This window comes from Rhinoderma darwinii, chromosome 7, assembly GCF_050947455.1.
Source record: "Rhinoderma darwinii isolate aRhiDar2 chromosome 7, aRhiDar2.hap1, whole genome shotgun sequence".
Taxonomy (NCBI): Eukaryota; Metazoa; Chordata; class Amphibia; order Anura; family Rhinodermatidae; genus Rhinoderma; species Rhinoderma darwinii.
Genome location: NC_134693.1, coordinates 38938144 through 38961794, shown reverse-complemented (window position 1 = coordinate 38961794; position 23651 = coordinate 38938144). Strand labels below are relative to the sequence as shown.

Below are 23651 nucleotides of genomic sequence, written 5' to 3'. Positions count from 1 at the left end.
CTCACGATGTGATGCTGGACAAGCGCATATGATCATATGACCGGGATCATCGTGTACGTATAACAGCTGTGGAGCAAAGAATTAGCGTAGGAAATTGTTGAATTGTGCTTCTATGAAAAACTGTGATCACAATTTTTTTTTTCAATTCCATTTTTTAATACCATAAAAGAAATATGGTATGCAAAGCAAAGGACAAACCCTGATATAGCAAGTGTGTGACGAATGTGCATTGTCCTCTCATTTGCCCACAGTTTATTGCACCGTGTATAACGAATCCACGCAGACGACTGACTATTGTGCCTTGTTTGTCATTTCGCTTCCACGCTTTCTTAGGCAACACCATATGCGGTCAACGGAATTAGCCGCAAGAATACATTTCACATACCCAGTCAGGATACTTCTAAAACGATATGCCCTTTTCAAAGATGGCGGCCTGGCAGTCACAGACGGCTCACGTGACTGCGGCCCTGCAGCTCCCTCTATGGAAGTGTATGGCCGTTGGTGAAGGCTGTTTGTATTTGCTCCCACAATGCATTGCGTGCTCCGCGGGAAACCAAAATGGCGAAGGTCTGCAACCGAACCGAGCTGTTTGCTGTATTTATGTAAATTGGGGGCCGTCATCTGGAGCCGTCTCTCCCTTCACGGCAGAGGGGGCCGGGACGGAGGGCTGACTGGATACTACTTGGTTGTGCGGACTTGTGATTTCGCTGTGGGGGGCGCTCCGCACCACTGAAGTGACCGAATGAGGTGAGCCGGCAGAGGGCTTAGCGTTGCTGTGATACCGGGGCGTCGAATAAATGACATGAGGGGGTCTGCCGTCTGTGGTGTCCCTGTGCGTTATATCTCAGCTTCTCTATCCGACATTATCTCCCTGTGCGTATTAATGAGGCCTTGTACAAATAAAGCTTCTTTGTCATGTGATCATTTAGAGTGTAAGCTCTGCGGCCCAGCACCTCCCTTACCTGTGTTTTACATCAGCTTGTATGGCTTGCAGTGTGAACAGGTCTCTGCCATACTGTGTTCCTCATCCCATAATGTGTGTACAACCTTGAGAGCCTGTGTATACAGAACAAAACAAGAAGTCACTTCTATATCAGAATGTCCATATAATAAAATAAAAATCCCAGCAGGTCCAACTACCGGTCCCGCTGTCATGTCAGACACGTATACGTCATCCGTTTTCTAAGCCATAAATTACGTTTGATCCAATTTTCCTGAAGCGATAAATTACCTATTCGTAGCAAAGTCTGAATATAGATGTAACAATTATATATTCTAATTAATGATGTAAATGGTTTTTGATCATTGATGATAATTATTGGCCACTAAAAACATCAATAATATAATATACATATCTGATACATTTACATAGCGAGTCCTTGTATTTACGTTATTGATATATTTTTTTTAGCAGTAAAGGTTTCAGGGTCACAGGTAAAATATAGTCATTGGCACACGTTCTTATTGCATGTGCATAATCTGTGTGTGAATGGGGTCACGCAGGGTAAATGTTGGGCTTGGGCACAGATGTGGGCAGGGACAACAGCTCTTTGTGTCCTGCTGGGAGCCAGGTTGCTGCAGCCTTTGTTCGTCCTTTGTTCGTCCTTTGTTGCAGAAGATAAGTTCCCCTTTTTTCCTCCTCGCATGATTGACTGCACAGATCTTTACCTAAATACTTGTTAACTAAACTAATTATCTCTATCTGACATTTTTTTTATTTTTTAAATCTCTATTCTGTACCTTTTTTAATAAAAAATAAATCTATAATAAAAATTGTATGTTCGTGTGTGTGTGTGTGTATATATAGATAAATATCTATCAACCTTAAAATAGAATTGCTAGAAGTATTTGGCAGATACATAATGTAGTGTTTTTTTTTTCTGTTTATATAAATATATATGTTGTGTCTAAGTGTTTATTATATAGTTAAACCTGCTTGATGTAAATTGTATCATTTACCGTTTTAGATATATATATATATATATATATATATATATATATCTATCTCCTCCGTCCACAATTGCACCCCTCTCGAAACCTGTGGCTACCGGTCGTCCATATTGATGTGACTAGCAGCTGTGGTGCTAGTCAGTTTGGATAAAGCGTTCACATGACGGCTGGATGTGTTGTTTTCATGCAGGTTCTAGAGATGGGCCGGGCGTTATTTTTTATTAAAGACTGACTGGTAACTGGTCCAATTTTTATAAAATACTATTGGGTTCCCAGTAAAACCTTGTGTGTGTTTACACAGCCATATTTGTCAACTGTATTGCCAAAAATGTCCCGGAAATGTAAACGTAGCGCTGTTTGTTGTGCTCTCGCAGGATGTTCTTTACAAATAAGGGCCTGTTCACATTACCTTTTACTTTCCGTTCAGTTGGAGGTTTCCGTCGGGTGAACCCCGCAACGGAAAGTGAACCCACAGCTTCCGTTTCAGTCACCATTGATATCACTGGTGACGGAAACATCGCTAATGGTTTCCGTTCGTCACCATTCCGGCAGATTGCCGTTTTTCCAACGAAATCAATAGCGCAGTCGACTCCGCTATTGATTCTGTCGTTAAAACGGAAACCTGCCAGAATGTTGACGAACGGAAACCCTTAGCGATGTTTTCGTCACCAGTGATATCAATTGAAACGGAAGCTGTGGGTTCAGTTTGACTTTCCGTTGCGGGGTTCACCTGACGAAAACCTCCAACTGAACCCCGGAACGGAAAGCCAACGCTGATGTGAACAGGCCCTTACATGTTTTATTTATGCACAAAAACAATACAATATTGTTAAACAAATTAAAATACATCATTAGATAAGCGAGTACAGTATAAATATACCATACCATACACCTTCTAAACTAACAGTAGAATTGTGGGCATGAGCTCAATGACTTGGGCTACCTGACCGGCTGACGTTTCTGGACTGTTGTCGTCCATTGCAAAACAAGTTTCATCAGGGTTGTAGCCATTGCTGGCTCCTAACCTTTTTGTTTTAGAAGCGGCTCCTAGATTTGGATTAGTTTTGTCAAGGATATGCCCTAAGGTTAGTGTGCGTTATATATAATTCACAGGTGTCTAACATTATTTACTAAATATTGATCTAAATGTTATGGAAATAAAAGCTAGATTGTGTATACGACCATTTCATATGCGTTTTGGCCTTCAGTTGGATGAATATGGCTGGAGGACCCCGAAGTATACCTCTGACAGAAGGCTGCAACGTATCCCACTGTATGGCATACAGAATGATGCGTCGCCCAGGGACTCTGGCCCTGGGGGAAACTCCTGTAGACACTGTCCATTTATGGACCGTGACCTCAGGAGTTACTGCAGAGCCGGAGTCCCCGGGCAGAGTGGCCGTGCAGGAAGCTCCAGCGACAAAACTGTCCAGGACACTCTTTTGACCGATTTCTGGCTAATGAAGCCCAATAAACATATTCATTGTGTATGTCGAAAGCTTTCCGAATGTACACGATAAACTTAGTTCATAAATGTGATGTGAAGTGGGCCATCGATGACTTGAGTTAGGGTATGTTCACACGGCTTATTTTCAGACGTTTTTTGGGCTAAAAAATGGCCGAAAAATCGGAAGCAGAACGCCTCCAAACGTCTGCCCATTGATTTCAATGGGAAATATGGCGTTCTGTTCAGACAGGGCATTCTTTTACGTGGCTGTTTTGAAAACGGCTCCGTATTTTCAGACGTTTTTTAGTAAGCGTGTGAATATACCCTTTGGCCATGTTCACATGGTGTAATTTGGAGGCAGAAAAAAACGATGCATAATATACGGATTTGTATTTTTTAATTAATTTGAAGCATTTTTTTAAGGCAAGTTTTGGCTCCCATTTAATTGAATGGAATACGCCACATGTGAACCCCCCCCCCCCAAGAATTTACATGATTTTTTAAAATATATTTTTTAACACAATGCGTAATTAAATGAAACAATTGGAAGTTTAATCCAAGCGTTTTTGTGTATTTTGGTGCATAAAACGCTCCCAAATACAAAAAAAAAAACGCAATGCGAGGTGTGTACAGTATGTAGACCAGCTAATATGTCAGTTCATACAGGAAGCGGCAGTTACACTGCCAACAGAAGTGCCTGGACCACAAATAACTTCACAGCAGTCCAGGTGCTTGGGAAGTGGGTGCTTTCTAGAGTGCTTGGAAATTCTTAAAGGCTGTAGATGTATTCATCCTGCTTAAATTATTTCAAGGCAGTAAACATGCTGGTTGTTTTTCTCAGTAATTTTTTTTGACTCGGTCACAGTCCACTTGGATTGAGTGGGTTTAGAAAACTGCATTTCATGATATATTTCAGTTTGTGTATAAATGCATTGACATTTGTTTCCCCCCTTTTCCGTTAAGAGACGCAACTGCTGTGGGCAATTCACTGGTCCTTAAAAGATCCCCTTTCCGACAAAATAAGAAGGCCTTGGAGTCCTTGACAAAAGCGTCTATACGGCATGGACAGAAGACTAAGAGACAAGCTTGCAAATTTGAGGACGGTCAGGATGTCTTAGCACGATGGTCAGATGGATTGTTTTATCTTGGAACTATCAAAAAGGTACTTGCACATCTTGTCACCAGATATAATATTTATCTGCATCACCGTGGGAGGGCTACAACTAGAAATGGGGGTGTCCTTACTACTCAAACCTTTTTATCAATTATCATCTTCAATTTACTTATAAGTGTCTGGAATTCTAAAATGAAGGTTGCAGACTGGTTGGCTTATTCATATTGGAGAGTGTCTTTAGTTGTGCCTGTAGAACGGACATGAAGAAGTTAACCTGGTTTCCTGACTAAAATAGCTCTGTTAGGTCTATGCTTGACTCCTTAAAGGGAATGTGTCGGTAGAATTTTTTTTTTTTTTTAGTTAAACAGTTAGTGTATAAGTGATTAAACATTGTTCTAATTTTTTTCACGAGTCAGGAAATATTATAAATTAGATTCTAATTTATAACATTTCCCAGTGCTGGTCACTAGATGGAGCAATTCCCAAAATTGCAGCATTGGCATGTGGTAAAGCAACCACATTGCTTTATGCTGCAAAATTTGAGAAAACTCACACGCTCTAGTGAGCTCACAGAATCCCCCCTCCTTTATCCTGGCTAGTGGCAGGAGAAAGGAGGGGATTGAACGGTCAAACCTCCTACACTGTGTGTCGCCATTTTTTGAGCTAACACACAGTGTAGTAGGTTAACATACAGTAGTAAACACACAGTAAAACACGTACATACACAGACCTAACTTACCTGCTCCTGCCGCCGGTCCGTCCGCTTCGTCTGCTCCCTCCGCTCCAAGTGCACAAGTCCGGAAGCCGCGACCAGAAGTAGTAATCTTACTGTCTGGCCGTGGCTTCCGGTCCACAAGAAAATGGCGCCGGATGTCGCTCGGCCGAAGACCTTCAATTTGGACTGTGTGGGAGCGGCGCATGCGCCGTTCCCACACAGACGGCGTACAGCATAGTGGATGGAACGGGTCCCGTTCGCATTCACTATGGGACTGTATGTGCCGTATTCCATGTCTGTATGTGTCGTTAAGCGACACATACAGAGATGGAAAAAAAATGGCAGCCCCCATGGACAAGAAAAAGTGAAAAAATAAAAAAAAGTAAAACACAAACACACAAATAAATAAAATTCTTTTTAATAAAACACTAAAAGCAAATTGATATACAAAATTTTTTTGGGGCGACACTCGTCCTTTAACACTGCAGAGACAGTATTTGGTTAGACAGCAAGCAAAGGTGCATTTAATACTTTGTATAAAATATAGGTGCACTGTTGAACTTTAATTATAATCTTGTGAGCACAATTTCGATGTGGGAAGCTGCCGGTTTACCATCAAGCTTAGATATGGTTTGGCATACAGATGTTGAACAGTTGGCATCCTTATTTTTTGTAATGTAACATGGTTTGTTCCTCCAATAAACGCTAGCAGACTACGTTCACATGTGTGGGCATCTTACCCATGCCATTTTGTAGTGTGACATACGCTATATAGAACCAAGAGTACATCTACCTGACTATCACACCTATATGAGAATGTTGGACATTATATTCCAAAACCATGGGCACACGCAGTTGGGGCTTTTTTTTTTTTTGCAGCTACAACAGCCTCCACTCTTCTGGGAATGCTTGCCACAAGATTTTGGAGTTTTGTGGAATGTGCACCAAAAGAGCATGTGTGAGGTCAGGCAGTAATGTTGAATGAAAGTCTGGCCATCAATTGGCATTTCAATTCTTCCCATATTCGTCAAACCATGCTTTAGCATTACCCTTCACTGGATAGGTGATAATTGTTAGTGTTTTCATCCATGACATAGGCTTTGAGAGAAGCAGGGAGCGCGTCTGATTAACAATCACTTCAGTCAAAGTCCTCCTTACCGTGGTTCGGGGTGATCGGGATCCTCTGTGTTATAGCAATTGAAGAGCCCCACAAATTCAATATTTATCAACTATCCAGTGGATAGGTGATAAGTTTTAAGCTGTAATACCCCTTTAACTATTTTGTAAAAATATTAATCAAGGGAAAGCACGCTGTTATTACTTGATGGTTACACTTTTAATTCTTGTGTACTCCATACTGCTTAAATTATCGCTAACACTAGCTTGCCCTAAAGCAAGATAAAGCCCTTGTTTCCCAAGCGATCCATTGAAAATATAATTCAGATATATGTATTGCTTAATTTAACCACGCTAAATTTAAGATTGCCACTGCGGTCTGGTTGTCTGGATAAAATCTAGCAATACGCATCTGAATAAAACTACCAGTCACCGCACTATTAAAATTCAGAGAGCCCCCCGACATGTTTTTATACCAACGTGGCGTCTTCAGGAGTATTGGAGTTAATGGCGACAGAGACAAAAACTTCTCCCAATTATAACCACTGTTATGTCATATGGGCCAGTCAGTACTAAGGTCCAATTAGATCCGCTGTTTCGATTGTGTCCATCCTCTTTTGACAGGCATCTGAACAAGCCAGTCAAACCGCTAAGCAAGTGACCAATGAAAGTAAGTTCTGGGCGCATGCGTCGTATTGTCAGTAGAATAGAAGACCATTTTTAAAAAGTATCAGAAACAGTCCATTGCTCTTGTCTGTGGTCTTAGTCTCAAAAGAGACAATACGTCCAAAGCAAGACTGCCTAACAGCCAATAGTGGACTGTCCTGGGCGCATGCGTCCTGTTGTTGAGAAGATGAAGAGAATTCACAATAATTCTATTAATTTTGTTCTGATACTTATAAAAAAAATTGTCTTCTATTCTTCTAACAGTACGACGCATGAGCCCAGGACCGACTTTTATTGGCCGCTTGCTTAGCGGTTTGACTTAGCTTGTTCAGATACCTGTCAAAAGAGGATGGACACAATCAGAGCAGCGGATCTGATTGGACCTTAGTACTGAGCCCATATGACATCATAACAGTGGGATAAGGTTTTGTCTCCGTCGCCATTAACTACAATACTCTTGAAGACGCCACGTTGGGGGTGAAACATGTCGGGGGGCTCTTTAAATTTTAATAGTGCTGTGACTGGTAGTTGTATTCAGATACGTAATGCTATATTTTATCTATACTACTAGACCGCGGTGGCAATTTTAATTTAGTGTGGTTAAACTAAGCAATACATATATCTGAATTTTATTTTCAATGGATTAGTTAGCAGGCGCTTGGGAAACACGGGCTTTATCTTGCCTTCCAGCAAGCTAGTTTTAGGCTTCGTTCACATCTGCGTCAGGGCTCTGTTCAGGCGTTCCGTCTGATACTGCTTAGGCTTCGTTCACATCTGCCTCAGTCTTTCTGTTGTGCTCTGTCAGAGAAGCAGAGCGGAAATACTGGAAGTGCGGGTTTCTGTTGTGTGACGGCCACCATTGGCGCCCAACGTAACCCATTGACTGTAACGCGTTTCGTTGTAGGCCACTTACTGTGTTAACTGCCTACAGATATAGAAATATATATATATATATATTTATTCCCTGTTACTTTTATCTATTTTATGTAATGTCTCAAGCAAACTGTTTTTATTTTTATTTTTGTTACAGATAAATAAATTTCACCAGAGCTGTTTTATCTTATTTGAAGATAGCTCCAAATCTTGGGTGCTGTGGAAAGACATTCAGACAGGTAAGTGCGCTGCAATGCCTTTTGCATGTACTGGCTGCATGTAATTATTCATACATAGGTGATATTAGATTTGTGACGGTTTGACCACTGGGTCCCATACGGATAGGCATTTCATTCAATGTTTATTTTGAGACGCAAATCATTTTACGTAAACTATGTGCAAATTGGTATTGTGGTGTGAGGCATTATAGACAAACCTTTTAAATAACCAGATTAGTATAAAATATGTCTACTAGTGTTTATGTAGGAAAGGACATTTATAGGGGTTGGCCTCTTTCTAGTCAAATTTATTAAAGGACCTAAATGCCTGTCAGAACACAGCAAACTGTTAACAGTGGATGGCGGTGGTGATCCCGTCCATAGCTCTCAAGATGGCGGCGCTCACGTAATTTACCCAGGTGACTGCCTCCCTGGCATCGTTCTTTGCTCTGCTGACGCTGAACATTGGCTACATGCATTCAGCATAGATACAAGAAATGCTCTATATCACATGACTGCCACCATCTGAGAGCTATGGAAAGGATCTCCACCGCTGCACACTGTTTACTCGGCCGATCTAGGGGGAGCAGGGGGCCTTTTAGATGCAGTGTAGTGGTAAGCAATGTCCGTATTTACAGTTGCCTGTGTCAGAACACTGCCGTTTAGGGCGTTTTAGAAATTTGACTAGAAAGTCGTCAACTCTTTTATGGAGTAGGCTGGAAGGTAGCAGGGATGACTAGCAAAATGTTAGGCTGGGTTCACACGACCTATTTTCAGGCGTAAACGAGGCGTATTGTGCCTCGATTTACGCCTGAAAATACGGCTACAATACGTCGGCAAACATCTGCCCATTCATTTGAATGGGTTTGCCGACGTACTGTGCCGTCGACCAGTAATTTACGCGTCGTCGTTTGACAGCTGTCAAACGCGCGTAAAATGACTGCCTCGTCAAAGTGCAGGACACTTCTTTGAAACATAATTTGAGCCGTTCATCATTGATGTCAATGAAGAACAGCTCAAGATTACGGGCGTCAAAGACGCCTCGCAAAATGCGAGGAGGAGCTTTTACGTCTGAAACGACGCATCTGTTTTCTCCTGAAAAACAGTCTGTCTTTTCAGACTTAAAAGCCAGTTCTCGTGTGGACATACGCTTAATCGTACTAGGGAAAACCTCTAAGACCCCATGCACACAACGGTATTTTTCATCAGTAATTACGGACTCTGTCATTTCTATTGGCCAAGGACACCTTTCAGTATTTTTACTTATGGGTGTCTGTGCTGAGAAAATAATAGAACCTGTGCTATTCTTGTCAGTAGTTACGGCAAGGACTTTCCCATAGAATTCTATGGGAGCTTCCGTAAATACGGACGGCTACTGATGTGCATCTGTAAACTGTCCATATTTACGGAAGCATTGCTAGGCAACATGTTGATGACACCATTCCGTATATACGGATGAAATACGGACAGTATTTCAGGACAGATGAAAAAATACTGTCGTGTGCATGGGGCCTCAAAGTTTACATCTGCAAAGATGTTTCAAAGGAATGCTGAAAAGTTCTTCCGACCTTGACTAAGCAATGACTGATTCTAGAGGTTATACAAATAAAATTTAAATGTGAAATTCTTCATAGACATTGAATCGACATTGGCAGATCCTGCTGTTCTTTATGTGTGTGTTTCACTCAACCATTAGATTCAGTGTGGTAAAACCTTTTTTTTAGTCTTGTTTTTCTTTCATAGATTATCATTGTGGATCACAGATGTTGTTTTTTTTTTTTAAAGGTTTTTTTCTTTCAGAGACATTTCTGACATATCCACAGGATATGGCATAAATGTCAGATTCACCTCTGGGGCCTGCACCTATCTCTGGAACGGCGCCCCCTAAGCCCTGTTCTACTTCTTTGTTGTGGCTGATGCGTGGGATTTCCAACCACAAAATACAGAAACAGCGTAGCTCGCTTGCTACGCTGCTTCCGTAACTGCCATTCGGTTCTATGGGACTTATGGGAACCGTGTAGCTCAGCGAGCTACTCTGTTTCCGTAATTCATAGTTTGGAATCACATGGGTCTGCCACAATACAAAGCAGTAGAACTTGGTTTAGGGGGCCCCGTTCTAGAGATGGATGTGGATCCCAGAGGTAGGATCCGCATCTATCTGACACTTGAAATATCCTGTGGACATGTCCTAAATATCTCTGATTGGAAAACCCCTATAAGGCCCCATTCACACGACCGTATTTTTCATCCGTAATTACGGACCCATTCATTTCTATGGGCTACGGATAGCTTTCCGTATTTTAGTGATGGGTGTCCGTGCCATAGAAATGATAGAACGTGTCCTTTTTTTTTGTCGGTAATTATGGCACGGACTGCCCATAGCAGTCGAGCGGCGCTTCTGTAATTACGGACGGCTACGGATGTGCATCTGTCCATAATTACAGAAGCGTTGCTATGCGACGCCTAGAGATTACCCAAGATAACGCCCTGGTTTTTTTGTGGATCCGTAAATAAGGATGCACTACGGCCCGTATTTATGGATACAGTTCCTTATATGTGGATGATTTACGGATGACTATAGATGACTACGGACCGTATTTACGGATGGATAAAAAAATACATTAGCGTGAATTGGGCCTAAGGCTGAATGCACACGACCGTAAAAATCGTCTCTAATTGCGGACTGATTTGCTTCTATTGACCACGGATACATTCCCGTATATTTGCGGCAAGGTTTCCGGGCTGTAGAACTATACTACAAATTATGGAACATGTCTGTTCTTTTTGCTTTATTTTTTTTTATTTTTTTTATATGCGCCTTGCTCATGTACTTTGTATGGGAGTACGGACCAAAATGTAAGTGTCTGTTGCCGGCCGTTCCCGTAATCGCGGGCCACGATTATGGGCACGGCCGTGTGTATAGGGCCTTAGTCTTGTACAAGGAATTAACGTGTTAAATGTGTGCCTTGTTTATTTCAGGAGCCTCTGAAAGTGGGGAAATGGTTTGTACAATATGTCAGGAGGAATATTCTGAAGCACCAAATGAAATTGTTATTTGCGACAAGTGTGGGCAAGGTCTGTAAAAATTCTATTGCTTAGAACTACTCATTGAAGATCTGTTAACTTAAGATTTATTTTAGTAATAAAATCCCTCTATAAAGTAGTATACTTTATTTTTTTGTTTAACCACTTAAAGAGGCTCTGTCACCAGATTGTGCAACCCCTATCTGCTATTGCAGCAGATAGGCGCTGCAATGTAGATTACAGTAACGTTTTTATTTTTAAAAAAACGAGCATTTTTGGCCAAGTTATGACCATTTTCGTATTTATGCAAATGAGGCTTGCAAAAGTACAACTGGGCGTGTTGAAAAGTAAAAGTACAAGTGGGCGTGTATTATGTGCGTACATCGGGGCGTGTTTACTACTTTTACTAGCTGGGCTTTCTGAAGAGAAGTAACAGCCTCTTCTCTTCAGAACGCCCAGCTTCTGGCAGTGCAGATCTGTGACGTCACTCACAGGTCCTGCATCGTGTCGGCACCAGAGGCTACAGATGATTCTGCAGCAGCATCGGCGTTTGCAGGTAAGTCGATGTAGCTACTTACCTGCAAACGCTGATGCTGCTGCAGAATCAACTGTAGCCTCTGGTGCCGACACGATGCAGGACCTGTGAGTGACGTCACAGATCTGCACTGCCAGAAGCTGGGCGTTCTGAAGAGAAGAGGCTGTTACTTCTCTTCAGAAAGCCCAGCTAGTAAAAGTAATAAACACGCCCCGATGTACGCACATAATACACGCCCAGTTGTACTTTTACTTTTCAACACGCCCAGTTGTACTTTTGCAAGCCTCATTTGCATAAATACGAAAATGGTCATAACTTGGCCAAAAATGCTCGTTTTTTAAAAATAAAAACGTTACTGTAATCTACATTGCAGCGCCTATCTGCTGCAATAGCAGATAGGGGTTGCAAAATCTGGTGACAGAGCCTCTTTAAGCCACCATATAGTTTGGCTTACATTAAGCCACCGTGACGCACAGTTAAGTCAGGCTGATCGCATGGGCACAGGAGCTGTGCCCATTTGATCAATGCGGGAGCCCGGCGTTGATTAACAGCCGTGTTGCGACTGCGGTTGCGGCTATCAATTGGTTGCCATGGCAGGCGGGGGCCTAACAAAGGCTGGATTCCTATTCGTTTTATATGGACAGGCAATAATCCTTTGGTATACAAAGCATTCTATAGGTGATCAAAAGATTGCATTGTGACGTCTCCTGGTCAGACTAAATAAATAGTGAAAGTGCATATCCACTTTCAGTGAAAAACTATTATAGTGCAGGAGTATGCACTATAAGGGCACATGCAAACGAACGTGTTTTTGCGGCCGCAATTCACCCACAAATCTGCTGTCCCATTCGTTTCTATGGGCCCATGCACACGACCATGGTTTCCACGGTCCATGCGGTGCCCGGGAGCCTGGACTGCAAAATGATAGGACATGTCTTATTACGGCTGCGTTTTGTAGTCCATGCTCATTGAAATGAATGTACACGGCAATGTGCACGGACCGTGATTTGCAGGCGGCCCACAGGTGACACTCCGCAGCCGTCCGAGACGCAAATCACGGGCTGTGTACATCACTGTGGTCATGTGCATGAGGTCTAATAGTTAATCTAATATAGTAGAAAAACCAAAGCACTCTTGAGAAAATCTATTTTGACGTCCATTTCTATAATCAATTGTTTTGTTTATTCAAAGTAATTCAACGTTTTGTTATGTTGTGTTTTGTCTTGCAATTTTCAAAAGACGTTTCGGCCCATCTCAGGCCTTTGTCAGAATTGCTGTATAAGAGAAGGATGTCTATGTCCTGTTATGGCGTCTGCCAGACACTCTAAAGTGAATGTCATAACATGACATAGACATCCTTCTCTTATACAGCAATTCTGACAAAGGCCTGAGATGGGCCGAAACGTCTTTTTGAAAATTGCAAGACAAAACACAACAGAACAAAAAGTTTAATTACTTTGAATAAAAAAAACAATGATTTGAGAATCTATTTCTACGTCCATCATTTCTATAGAGTGCTTGGGTTTTTCTACTATTCTATATTGTGGGGTATCCGTCCCGAACCCTTATCGCGCCTGAATATTCCTGTCAAGGAGTGCAGTCCATAATTTTTTTTCTACATAACAGTTTTTCTAAGTCACTTGTATTATAAATCTTGCTTTGGCAGCAACACGGATTGTGTAAAGTCCGTTCTGCCATTTGCTCATAACTCTGCAGTAGGAGACAGAACGTCCTGCTCGTCACCATGGCTCCCGTATTCAGAACGGCCATTAGTGGCGTAAAGCTAAAACCTCATTCCACTATAAGAACATCATACCAATAGTCCAACATGATGGTGGTAGTGTGATGGTCTGGGGCTGCTTTGCTTCTGCAGGACCTGGACCGCTACTCCATTGATAGAGAGCAGAATTCATGGTTCCATCAGAAAATCTTGAAGGAATATGTCTGACCGTCAGTTCATGACTTAAAGCTCAAGCGCAGTTGGGGTAAGCAGCAGGACGATGATCCAAAGCACATAAGCAAGTCCAGCTCTAGCTTAAAAGAAACTAAATTAAGGTCTTGGAGTGGTCGAGACAAAGGCCTGACTTTAATCCCATTGAGATGCCGTGGCAAGACCTTAAACTGGCGGCTCAAACCCTCCAATGTAGCTGAATTAAAACAATTCTGCAAAAAATTAGCCACAATTCCTCCACTGCGATGTAAAAGACTTATTCAAGTCATCGCAAACATGTTAACTGCAGTTGTTACTGCCGAGGGTGGCACAACCAGTCATTCGGCTTAGGGGGGGGGGGGGAATTACTTTTTCACATGGGTGATATAGGTTTTAAATAAATCTTTATCCACAATAAATGGATTGATCATTTGAAAATTAGGTTTTGTTTATCCATGTTTTGTTTATCCATGTTGTTTATCCATGATCATCCTTCTATTAAAATTAGTTGGATGATCTGTTAAATGTGACAAACTAGAGAAAACTGATCAATTGAGGTGGCAAATACATTTTCACAGATATATATTGTGTTCATAATATATTCTTATTTTAAATTGTGTCCACATGCCTCTTTTTACATTGGCAGCACCACCCCATCTCTGCATTGGATAACGGAATAGCTGATAGAAGTACCCTGCTCTGCAGCATCTAGGGGCTGACCATGGATTAAACCAGTAGCAGTGATCCTGTTTCAGTTTCCTCTGCAAGCTACCATTTCTACCATTAGGATTCAAATAGGAAATTACTTTTTCACTACTAGTGAGCTAGACACGGTTTCTGTAGCATTGTATGCAGCATTTCGTTAGCTAGAAGTCTAGAGCTTTTGTATAGCAAATTTACCAACTTCAGCATCCAAAATGTTTACACTTGTGGATTTCCTTTGTGTTTTTTTTATTTTTTTAAGTTTTTTGTTTTAACCTATTTAATAAAACTTTGAAACGTTTTTGGAAACTTGAGTCTATAGTTTCTAAATATTTTTTTAAAAAATATATTATAATTGTTGTAGGTCTCTTCCTTGCTTTTACAAACAATTTTTTTTCTTGGCATGTGGTTTTAGGTTATCACCAAATTTGCCACACACCTAAGATTGACCCCAGCGTGATTGATACAGATGACAAATGGCTTTGTCGGCAGTGTGTTTTTGCCACTACAACCAAGGTATTGAAGAACTTTGAGTGGTTTCGGTAAAGCAGTGGATTTTATGCTTTTTAAATGCATTTTTGTCATTTTTTTTTTCATTTACAGATCACCTTTATATCTGATTGATGGTTAGTTGTTTTTGCTTACTATTATCTCAGTATTGTAGCTATGTCTGTTCACTTTAACCAATTTAGGACATGCATCATGAATACGTTGGGTTTGGTCCTGGGATTTAAAACCATGCCGTTGTGAACTTGCAGCATGGATTTGTGGTCCTGACTGGATACAACCGAATACACTAGGAGGTCTTCTTTGACGTCCGTATGCCATAACAGGACATCAAAGGCCAGCTATTTAACCTTTTAAAATAAAATGTTGGAATGAACATAAAGATGTATCTGTGAGGAATAACACACAAAAATAATTCTGCATAGTTTGCTAAAGCACTTGCTAAAAATTGCTAAACTGTTTGACAATTCCCAAAATTCCTCGTCCATAAAGCTTTAAAAGGACTTAGACATTGTGTATTTACTCTATGTAAATGTATTCTATAAAATAAGGCATTGAATAGTTGTGATAGACAGTGCAAATAAGGGCGAACTCCTAAAATATCTGTGTTAAAGGGGATCTGCCACCAGGACCGACCCATTTGGGAATCAGCCGAGTGACCGTTAAAGTCCTTCACTAGTCAAATCCAACATTGAGTGATTTATATTTGAAACTAGGGATGCACGACGCATCGAAACTTCGATACTGTGCGTCCCCAAACGGTTTGATACCGTTATTTCATGTATTTCGATACTGAGCTGTGCGGCATCACAGCTCAGTATTGTAACACATGAATGTATGAGAGCGGGGCTGCAGCTGTGTGGTACAGTCATTGCCGCGCTCCTGAGTCCTGATAACAAGTGCGCGGGGTCAGGATCATGCGATGCGGCCGGCGCTGCACTAATGAGCGGCGGCACTGAAGTCAGAGCATGGCGGGTGCACTGCAAAACACCCCCATGTTCTGTCCTCAGTGCCTTGCGCCCAGTACATTAGTACAGCGCCGGCCGCATCACCTCATGCTGACCGCGTGCGCACTTTCTGTCAGGAGCGGGGCAATGACTGTATTACACAGCCACAGCTACGCTCTATAATCGCGGAGATGAGAGAAACCTCATCTCTGCCGTTATTCCCGTGAATGCTGCGATCACGGCGGACTGCAGCATTCAGGGGAAAATGAGAAGGGGGGGATGCCCCTTGGATCGCATCACGGAATTCTTGAGGGACATACCATATATGGGCAGACAGCCCAGGGTACATTGAATGACCCCAGGGCTTCCTGTTAGGGCATACAACTGTCCTAACAACTGCCTGTGTACTATCCGTACACAGGCTAATGTACTGGTATATAGATATCGAAGTCCAAATTCTTGTATCGTGACATCCCTATTTGAAACAGAAGTATTAAGTAGCTACTTGATATGTCTTGTCAAGTCAATGCTTTATAGAAAATGTTCCCTCTCTTTAGCACCATGTTTTTTTGGTTTTTTTTTAGCCGTCAACTCAATATTTCTGAGGCAGAACTCCAAATCCTTTGCTAAGACTTATTGTTGAATCTATTTTTGTTTGCCTGCAGCCACCGCTAGGAAGAGCTTACCGCATACTGTTTTTCATTGATTCCAATGTACAAACCGTAACTAAGTAAGCTCTAGGCCGGCAGAATTCTATAATTTAAAGGTGTTGACTCTTGAAGAGAAGCCCTGTCCATATTTCCTCTTAGGGCTTATGGATGTCAAGGAGGTTGGTGTCACCCACTCTGGACCTCCCTCTGTGAGCTATAACTGAGGACACTCTGTAAAAGCTGCTCTGGTGAACGTGAGATGTCCATGTATTACATGGATGGACATTTAACTAAATAGAGGCCATGCAATACTTCACTTATATTACACCCTGCAAAATCTGGTTTGCCACAGCATCTTAAATCCCGAAGTCGTTGAGTCTCCGATCTAGAATATGTTTAGCAGGACTTAAGGCAAGATTCACATCCGTTTCCTCCTCCCTTTAAGGGGGTTGTCCAACTATTAAATGTTTTTTTCAACGTAATTTAGCATTAAAGTGTAGCTAAACGGTTGACAAACTTCTGACATGTCATAGTGAATGTCAAAAGTTTGGATTGGTGGGGGTCCGAGCACTGAGACCCCCCACCAATCGCTAGAACAAAGCAGCTGAAGCAATCGTGTGAGCGCTCAGCCGCTTCTTGTCCGGCTATTTCCGGAAAGCCGATGTATCGGAGTACGGACTCACTCGAAAGTCTAACGATACATTTATTTCCGGAAAAAGCTGAAGAGACACGAAGCAGCTGAGCGCTCACACGAGCGCTTCCGCTGCTTCGTTCTAGTGATTGGTGGGGTCTCAGTGCTCGGACCCCCACCAATCTAAACTTCTGACATGTAAGAAGTTTGTCAAACGTTTAGCTACACTTTAAAAATTAATTTATGTAATTTACCTTATGTTACAAAAAATGCTCCAGTTGCGAGATACTGCCTTTACTTCATTATAATAGCGCCCCCTGGTATTCAATCTATACAGTAACGTGCACTTCCTCTACTGCCCCGAATGAGGGAGTACGCACATTCTCAGTTTTATGTCACCAATCGATTGAAAATGCCTTCTCTGCTTGTCAGTAAAGAAGTAGAGAAGAAGCTTTTATTCAGAAACACAGCTTGTCTTCAGTTTGTTTTCTGGGCTCTCCCTCTAAAAAGACATTTAATGGGGGCATTTGTAACGCTTCTAGAGAGGAGGCAGTGAAATAGATTGAAAAGTTAAAATAGAAATTAACAGAGAGGGGGAGGCACTACAGCAGGAGGGGCACACTCCCTGAACTACCAGCCTAAAGAATATCTAACGGCAATGAATGAGGAGATCTATTGATCTATGTGAGATACAGGGCTGGTTCTAGCTTTGTTAGAAATAGATTGCCATACACTATATTCTGTCCGATTTTATTTTTTTATTTATATATTCTGGGACCACCCCATTTGGTACCCAAATGCAAATACCAAGGGTTGGAGGAAAAGTGTTCTCTTCTATTTTGCTGGATCCAAAACTGCAGTTTGGTCATAAAATCTCTCCCGAATAGAAAATGATTTTTCAAAACAAGATTTTTAAAGGATGGTCGCTCTGATCCAGTCGATTGGAAAACGGCTTTTTCTAAGAGTGCTTTTAGGTGGGGCATGTGGGTAGATCTGGGTCTGGAGGAAAGTTTACTTTGCTACTGCTGAAACCAGGTAAAGCCGCTTCCTGGAACCCCAGTTGCTTCTGTATTTCTTGTGATCCACCCAGCCAGAGAAACCTCATTGGATATCATATGGCACGAAGATGGTCAAGTGAGTAAGTAAACCGTCTGAACTTGGCCCAGAAATCCTGGATCACCTCACATAACCACAGACCTCCTATGGTTCGCCTGAGGAGCCTCATTTACAGCAGACATTAGTTGCATAAATACTCATATTCCAGCTTCTGGTAGTAGACATATAGGACCTATGAGAAATGCTTATTTTGAAATGTGTGTACTGATATATAGGCAGTCTATCAAGTGAAATATGGAATGAATACCCTTCCGACACCACATTTGAGAATATTGCGTCTGGATGACCATCTTGAAACTCCAGGTTGCCAATATGGGCCACTGGGAAGGATCCAGGCCCTTGAGTGCGCTCCTTTTTTGCCAAATTGCTGTTAGCAGGGGATTGTCCCTCACTGAAGGGAAAGAGTCACATAAGGGATATGAAGTAGATTAGGAAGGGACCGAGTCGGGGAGGGGGTTTAGTCAAGAGAGGGGTCGGTATAATAGGTTTGGGGAACTTAGTCGTGTATGATTCTGAATTGTCGTTAATTCAGTTTGCGGATATCAGGGAAGTTTATTTTCCCATGTAGTTTCGTTTATTGGAGAAAAAAGTTTTTCTTGGACCCCCATTTGAAGAGAATTATTTTTTTGTCATCCCTGGGAGGAGATAAATTGTGAGCACCTGCAAAAGCTACAGTAGTCTGGGTTTCTCAATTTTTACAAGGCTTGTTCTGCCCATGAAGGTGAGTAAAAGCTAGTGCCAAGCACCCTTTTTCAACACTGTCTGTGCAAGGGGTCAGTTATTTTCCTCAGGGTGCTATCCGTTTTTTAACGGATAACACGCTGACCCATTAATTTTTGTGGAGTCATGCACACTTCTGTTTTAACAGTTCCGTGTGTCTGTTCCGTCAAAAAGCAGAACATGTTTTCTGTCTGTTTTTCAGTGTCAGTCTCGCTCGTTGAAGCCTATGGGTCTGTCAAAACAACGGGCAGCACACAGAAGGCATCCGTGTGCCGTGTTTTTCACGGATACGTTGCCAAGCAACGGTAGGGCGTGCCATGGTTCCCTGCATTCCACACACAAGATGGATTTTAACGGACTGTTACAAACGGAAGCACAACGTCAGTTTAAAACGGAACAACGGATGTGAAGTGGTAACGGAAACCACACTGATGTCACAACGGACACGGATCCATTTTAAATAAACGGTGGAGGATGTGTGAATGAGGCCTTACTATCCCCACAGCCAGGTCTCTGCATAGTGATCCTAAGTTTACTGCAGAACAGCCAATAGAAATAGTTTTCTGCCCTGCTTGTCAGGGAAGGAGCAGATCTGCAGTAGCATGGTAGTATAGCTGAGGAGACTCCGTCTCAGCTTGTTAGAATTGTATATCTCTGCATTCTGATAGATGATATGAACCCTGCCCATGCCCTCTCAGTCATTTTTTATTTATATTTTCATTGGGAGTGTATACTGTGGATGTCACACAGTATATATTTTTGATACTTGGGAACCCATCTGCAGGGAGAGTAATAAGGGACTATTGTCAGAGGAAGAAGGGACCAGTCCCCAGAAGTATAGATTAGCAGCATCACTATGGGGAACATAGGGAAGCAAATTACTGGTGCTTCCCTGCAAATTACCTTAAAAACGCGATTCACATTTCTGGACTTTTGGTGTGAAAATGACTCCTGGGATAACAGACATTTACTTTAAGCCCAGTCTATTTACTGTTTACTCATGAGACAGATAATCCACTGCTCTTAAGTGAGTTTATAGGGTGTTCAGAAGATTACGAACTTGTTTCTACTAGACTGCTTATTACCTTGATAAAAATCAATATTTTCTGAGAGGAATACAGATAAACAGATTATATGAATCTTTTGTCATTTTATATGCTAAAATTTTGACTATAAAGTATTTCTTGTTTTCAGTATATTGCCTTTTAACATGCTTTACTAAAATCCATGTTGTAAATTGTTCTAATTTTGTGTCTTTGCTTTGTTCAAGAGGGGTGGAGCGCTGAAAAAAGGACCAAATGCCAAAGCCCTGCAAGTAATGAAGCAGACTCTGCCCTATACTGTGGAAGACTTAGAATGGGATGTAGGTCACAAGACCAATGCACAGCACTGTTACTGCTACTGTGGAGGCCCAGGAGAGTGAGTACATACAATATTCAGCGTCTAGTATATTTGCTTATTATGAACAAATCTCCAGCTCAAGGGTAAATCGAAGGGGTTCGACTTCTGGGACCCCCAGCGATGAAAACGGGGGGCCGAAAGTCCCTTGAAGTGCGTACACTTGGCCAGCGATCCGTTCGTTTCCATGGGATTTCCGGGAATGCTGTCTCCGACAGCTCCGTAGAAATAAATGGGGAGCTGGTCGAGTATGCGCACCAGTGCTCCATTCTCATGGAGCACTTTGTGGAACTTTCTATACTCTGTTATCGCTGGGGGTCTGACTAATGGATTATACAAGTATGCCCGATCTTGCTCTTGTGGGAAAAACATGTCAAGTTTTGAACGTGTCAGGGGATCTGCGCACTGAGGCCCCCACTGACTGCTAAAACTAAGTGGCAGAAGCGCTCAGGTCAGCGGTGTGTCGTTTTGTTTCTAATTGGCCTTAAACTGCAGCTGAGTAATAAGTCATTCATGTGGTCCCTTCACTGCATTGTCCCTGGCTCTGTGGACCTATAAATGTTAGAAGAAAGGACAGGAAGGAGCTCATTCAGTGTTTTTTTTTCTTGATAGAGAACCTTTCACTGCCCCATACATGTGCAGCTGAGTGCACCATGTTATAGGCACTGCTGCACAGACGCTGGGGCACTTTAAACTACTTGTCTAGCCTCCTCTGTTTTTGGGATATCTGTGCCGTCCTATTTGGCACCCGATATGTAAGTGAGCCCATGTACTGTCAGTGCAGTGTTTTTTTATTTTTCATGGAAAGGGCAGGGGGGTGTGCCCCAGTGCTCTGACCATGTCTAATCCGCTACGGACAGTGTCAGAGCTGCTTATGTTGTGTGATCGCGAGATCACAACTTCTTGTCATCACTGTTTGACGAGCTGGAGAGCGTGCACAGCTCCGCTGCCGCCGCTACGTAGCAGCAGAGCAGAAGAACGCCTTCACATTCTAATTCTCTTCTGTTCCGTGGCGGCTGCAGCAGCAGCACCGTCTGAGCTGTGCGTGCGCACTCTCCTGCTCTTGGCAGACTGTCCAATCCGCTACGGACATTGTCCGAGCATCTTGTGCTGTGTGATCTCTCTCTCTCTCTGTCTTGTCGTCACTGTCTGACGAGAGCTGGAGAGCGTGTGCGCGCACACGGCTCAGACGCAGTTGCCACGGAATAGAAAAGAATTGTGAATGTGAATTCTTCTCTTCTGTTACGTAGCGGCGGAGCTGTGCGCCAGCAAGTCCTCCTCTCTCCAGCTCTCGTCAGACCGTGATGACAAGCCTGTGATCTTGCAAGAGAGATCACACAGCAGAAGCCTCTCTGACACTGTCCGTAGCTGATTGGACAGTGTCAGTGCGCTAAGTTTCATGCCCCACTGACAAAGCGGGCTCATTTATGGCACCGTTATCTCAAATACTTAGGAGGTTAGACAAGTAGTTTAAAGTGCTCCAGGGTCTGTGCAGCAGCATCGCCTAGAACATGGTGTACTCCGCTGCACATTTATGGGGTTGTGATCGATTCTCTTTAAGGGGCCAGGAAATGTATTGATGTGGATAAAAAAAATTAACAATGTTTAAGACATTAATAAAATAATAAGCCGGGAGCCACCACAAGCGGTAGCTAAGAAGCTTATTGCATAATATTGATACATTTAATTTTAGGCCTTGTTCACACAGTTCTAAAAAAAACAAAAAACGACGTGTTAGGCTTAGTTCACATCTGCCTCGGGGTTCCGTTTTATAGACTACGGTATTGATTCCACCCAAATAACGGAAACTTTACGGAACGGAGACCGATTTAAACCGTTAGCAACGGAAGCATTACCATTAAAATCAATGGTAATGCAAACAGAAAGCTATGGTTTCCATTCATGGGTTCCCCTGACTAGGGATGCACGTTGCATCGAAACTTCGATACTGTGCATCCCTAAACGGTTCGATACCGCTATTTCCTGTATTTCGATACTGAGCTGCGCAGCCGCACAGCTCAGTATAGTAACACATGAATGTATGGGAGCGCGGCTGTGTAATTCAGCCACAGCCCCGCTCCTCAGTCATGATAAGTTCGCGGGGTCAGGATGATGCGATGCGGCCAGCGCTGCACTAATGAGCGGCGGCAATGGAGACAGAACATGGCGGGCGCACTACAAAACACCCCCATGTTCTGTCTCCAGTGCCTGAACCGCCGCTCATTAGTGCAGCGCCGGCCGCACCTCCTCATGCTGACCGCGCGCGCACTTCCTGTCAGGAGCGGGGCAATGGCTGTATTACACAGCCGCAGCCCCGCTCCATAACGGCGGAGATCAGAGAAACCTCATCTCCGCCGTTATTCCTCTGAATGCTGTGATCACAGCTGACTGCAGCATTCAGGGGAAAATGAGAAGGGGGGATGCCCCTGGATCGCGTCACAGGGAATTCCTGTGACGCGTTCGAGGGCCATACCATATATGGGCAGACAGCCCAGGGTCTATTGACGGACCCCAGGGCTGTCTTACCATATTTCATGTTAGGACATACCCAAGTATGTCCTAACAACTGCCTGTGTGCTATCCGTCCACAGGCTAATGTACTGGCACATATCTGATATATGTCAGTACATTAAAGTTTAAAAATAAAGTAAAAACAAAGTATTGGTAAATTTAAAAAAAAAATACACATTCACCTTTTTTACAATAAACATTAAAATAAGTCTCAATACATAACCTACACACATTCAGTAATGGCGCGCACAAGAATTTTTTTGCATCATTTATGATGTGTACGCTGTAAAAAAATTAAATAAACACGGCTTTCATTCACTTATTAATGTGAGGCGCGATGAATTTAACCTCCATGTTCCTCACATTAATAGTAATTAACCCCATCATGTACCTCGCACATTAACCCATTATGACTGAGAAACATGATGGGATTAATTACTATTAATGTGAGGCGCGTTCAAAATTCATCACCCGTCGCGCCTCACCTCAGAAAACGGAAGAATTTATTTTTTTATTACTGTTGGCAAAAGTATCGAAATTGGTATCGAAATCGCAATACTAAACGAAGTATCGGTATCGAAGTCCAAATTCTGGTATCGTGACATCCCTACCCCTGACTGAAAGGTCTGACGGAACCCCGACGCAGATGTGAATGAAGCCTAAACGTGTCAAAAACGCTAGCGTTATTCTAAAGCGCTTTTAAAACTATAGGCGTCTTCGTTGCAGTGCTTCACATACACGCCGTTTGAACAGGGCCTAATAATTACACGGTATGCAGTATGCTCCCCGTAGTGGTGTGTGAAGGCATCCAGAATTTTGCCTTTTAAGGGGATTTGGATATCTGTATTGGAAAAAACTTCCTTTATGGCAGTCAAAGATCT

At 42.6% G+C, this 23651-nt stretch overlaps 1 protein-coding gene across 1 annotated transcript in view; it reads left to right on the top strand.

Moving 5' to 3' along the window:
- Positions 1-483: 483 nt before the first annotated feature.
- MTF2 (metal response element binding transcription factor 2) overlaps positions 484-23651 on the top strand; it is a 40463-nt gene continuing 17295 nt past the window's right edge. The window contains exons 1-6 of the mRNA XM_075833200.1: positions 484-747; positions 4361-4559; positions 8039-8120; positions 11079-11174; positions 14706-14806; positions 20132-20280. Of these exons, the coding sequence (XP_075689315.1) occupies positions 743-747; positions 4361-4559; positions 8039-8120; positions 11079-11174; positions 14706-14806; positions 20132-20280 (632 nt within the window). The 5' untranslated portion in view covers positions 484-742. The remainder of the gene's footprint in view (positions 748-4360; positions 4560-8038; positions 8121-11078; positions 11175-14705; positions 14807-20131; positions 20281-23651) is intronic.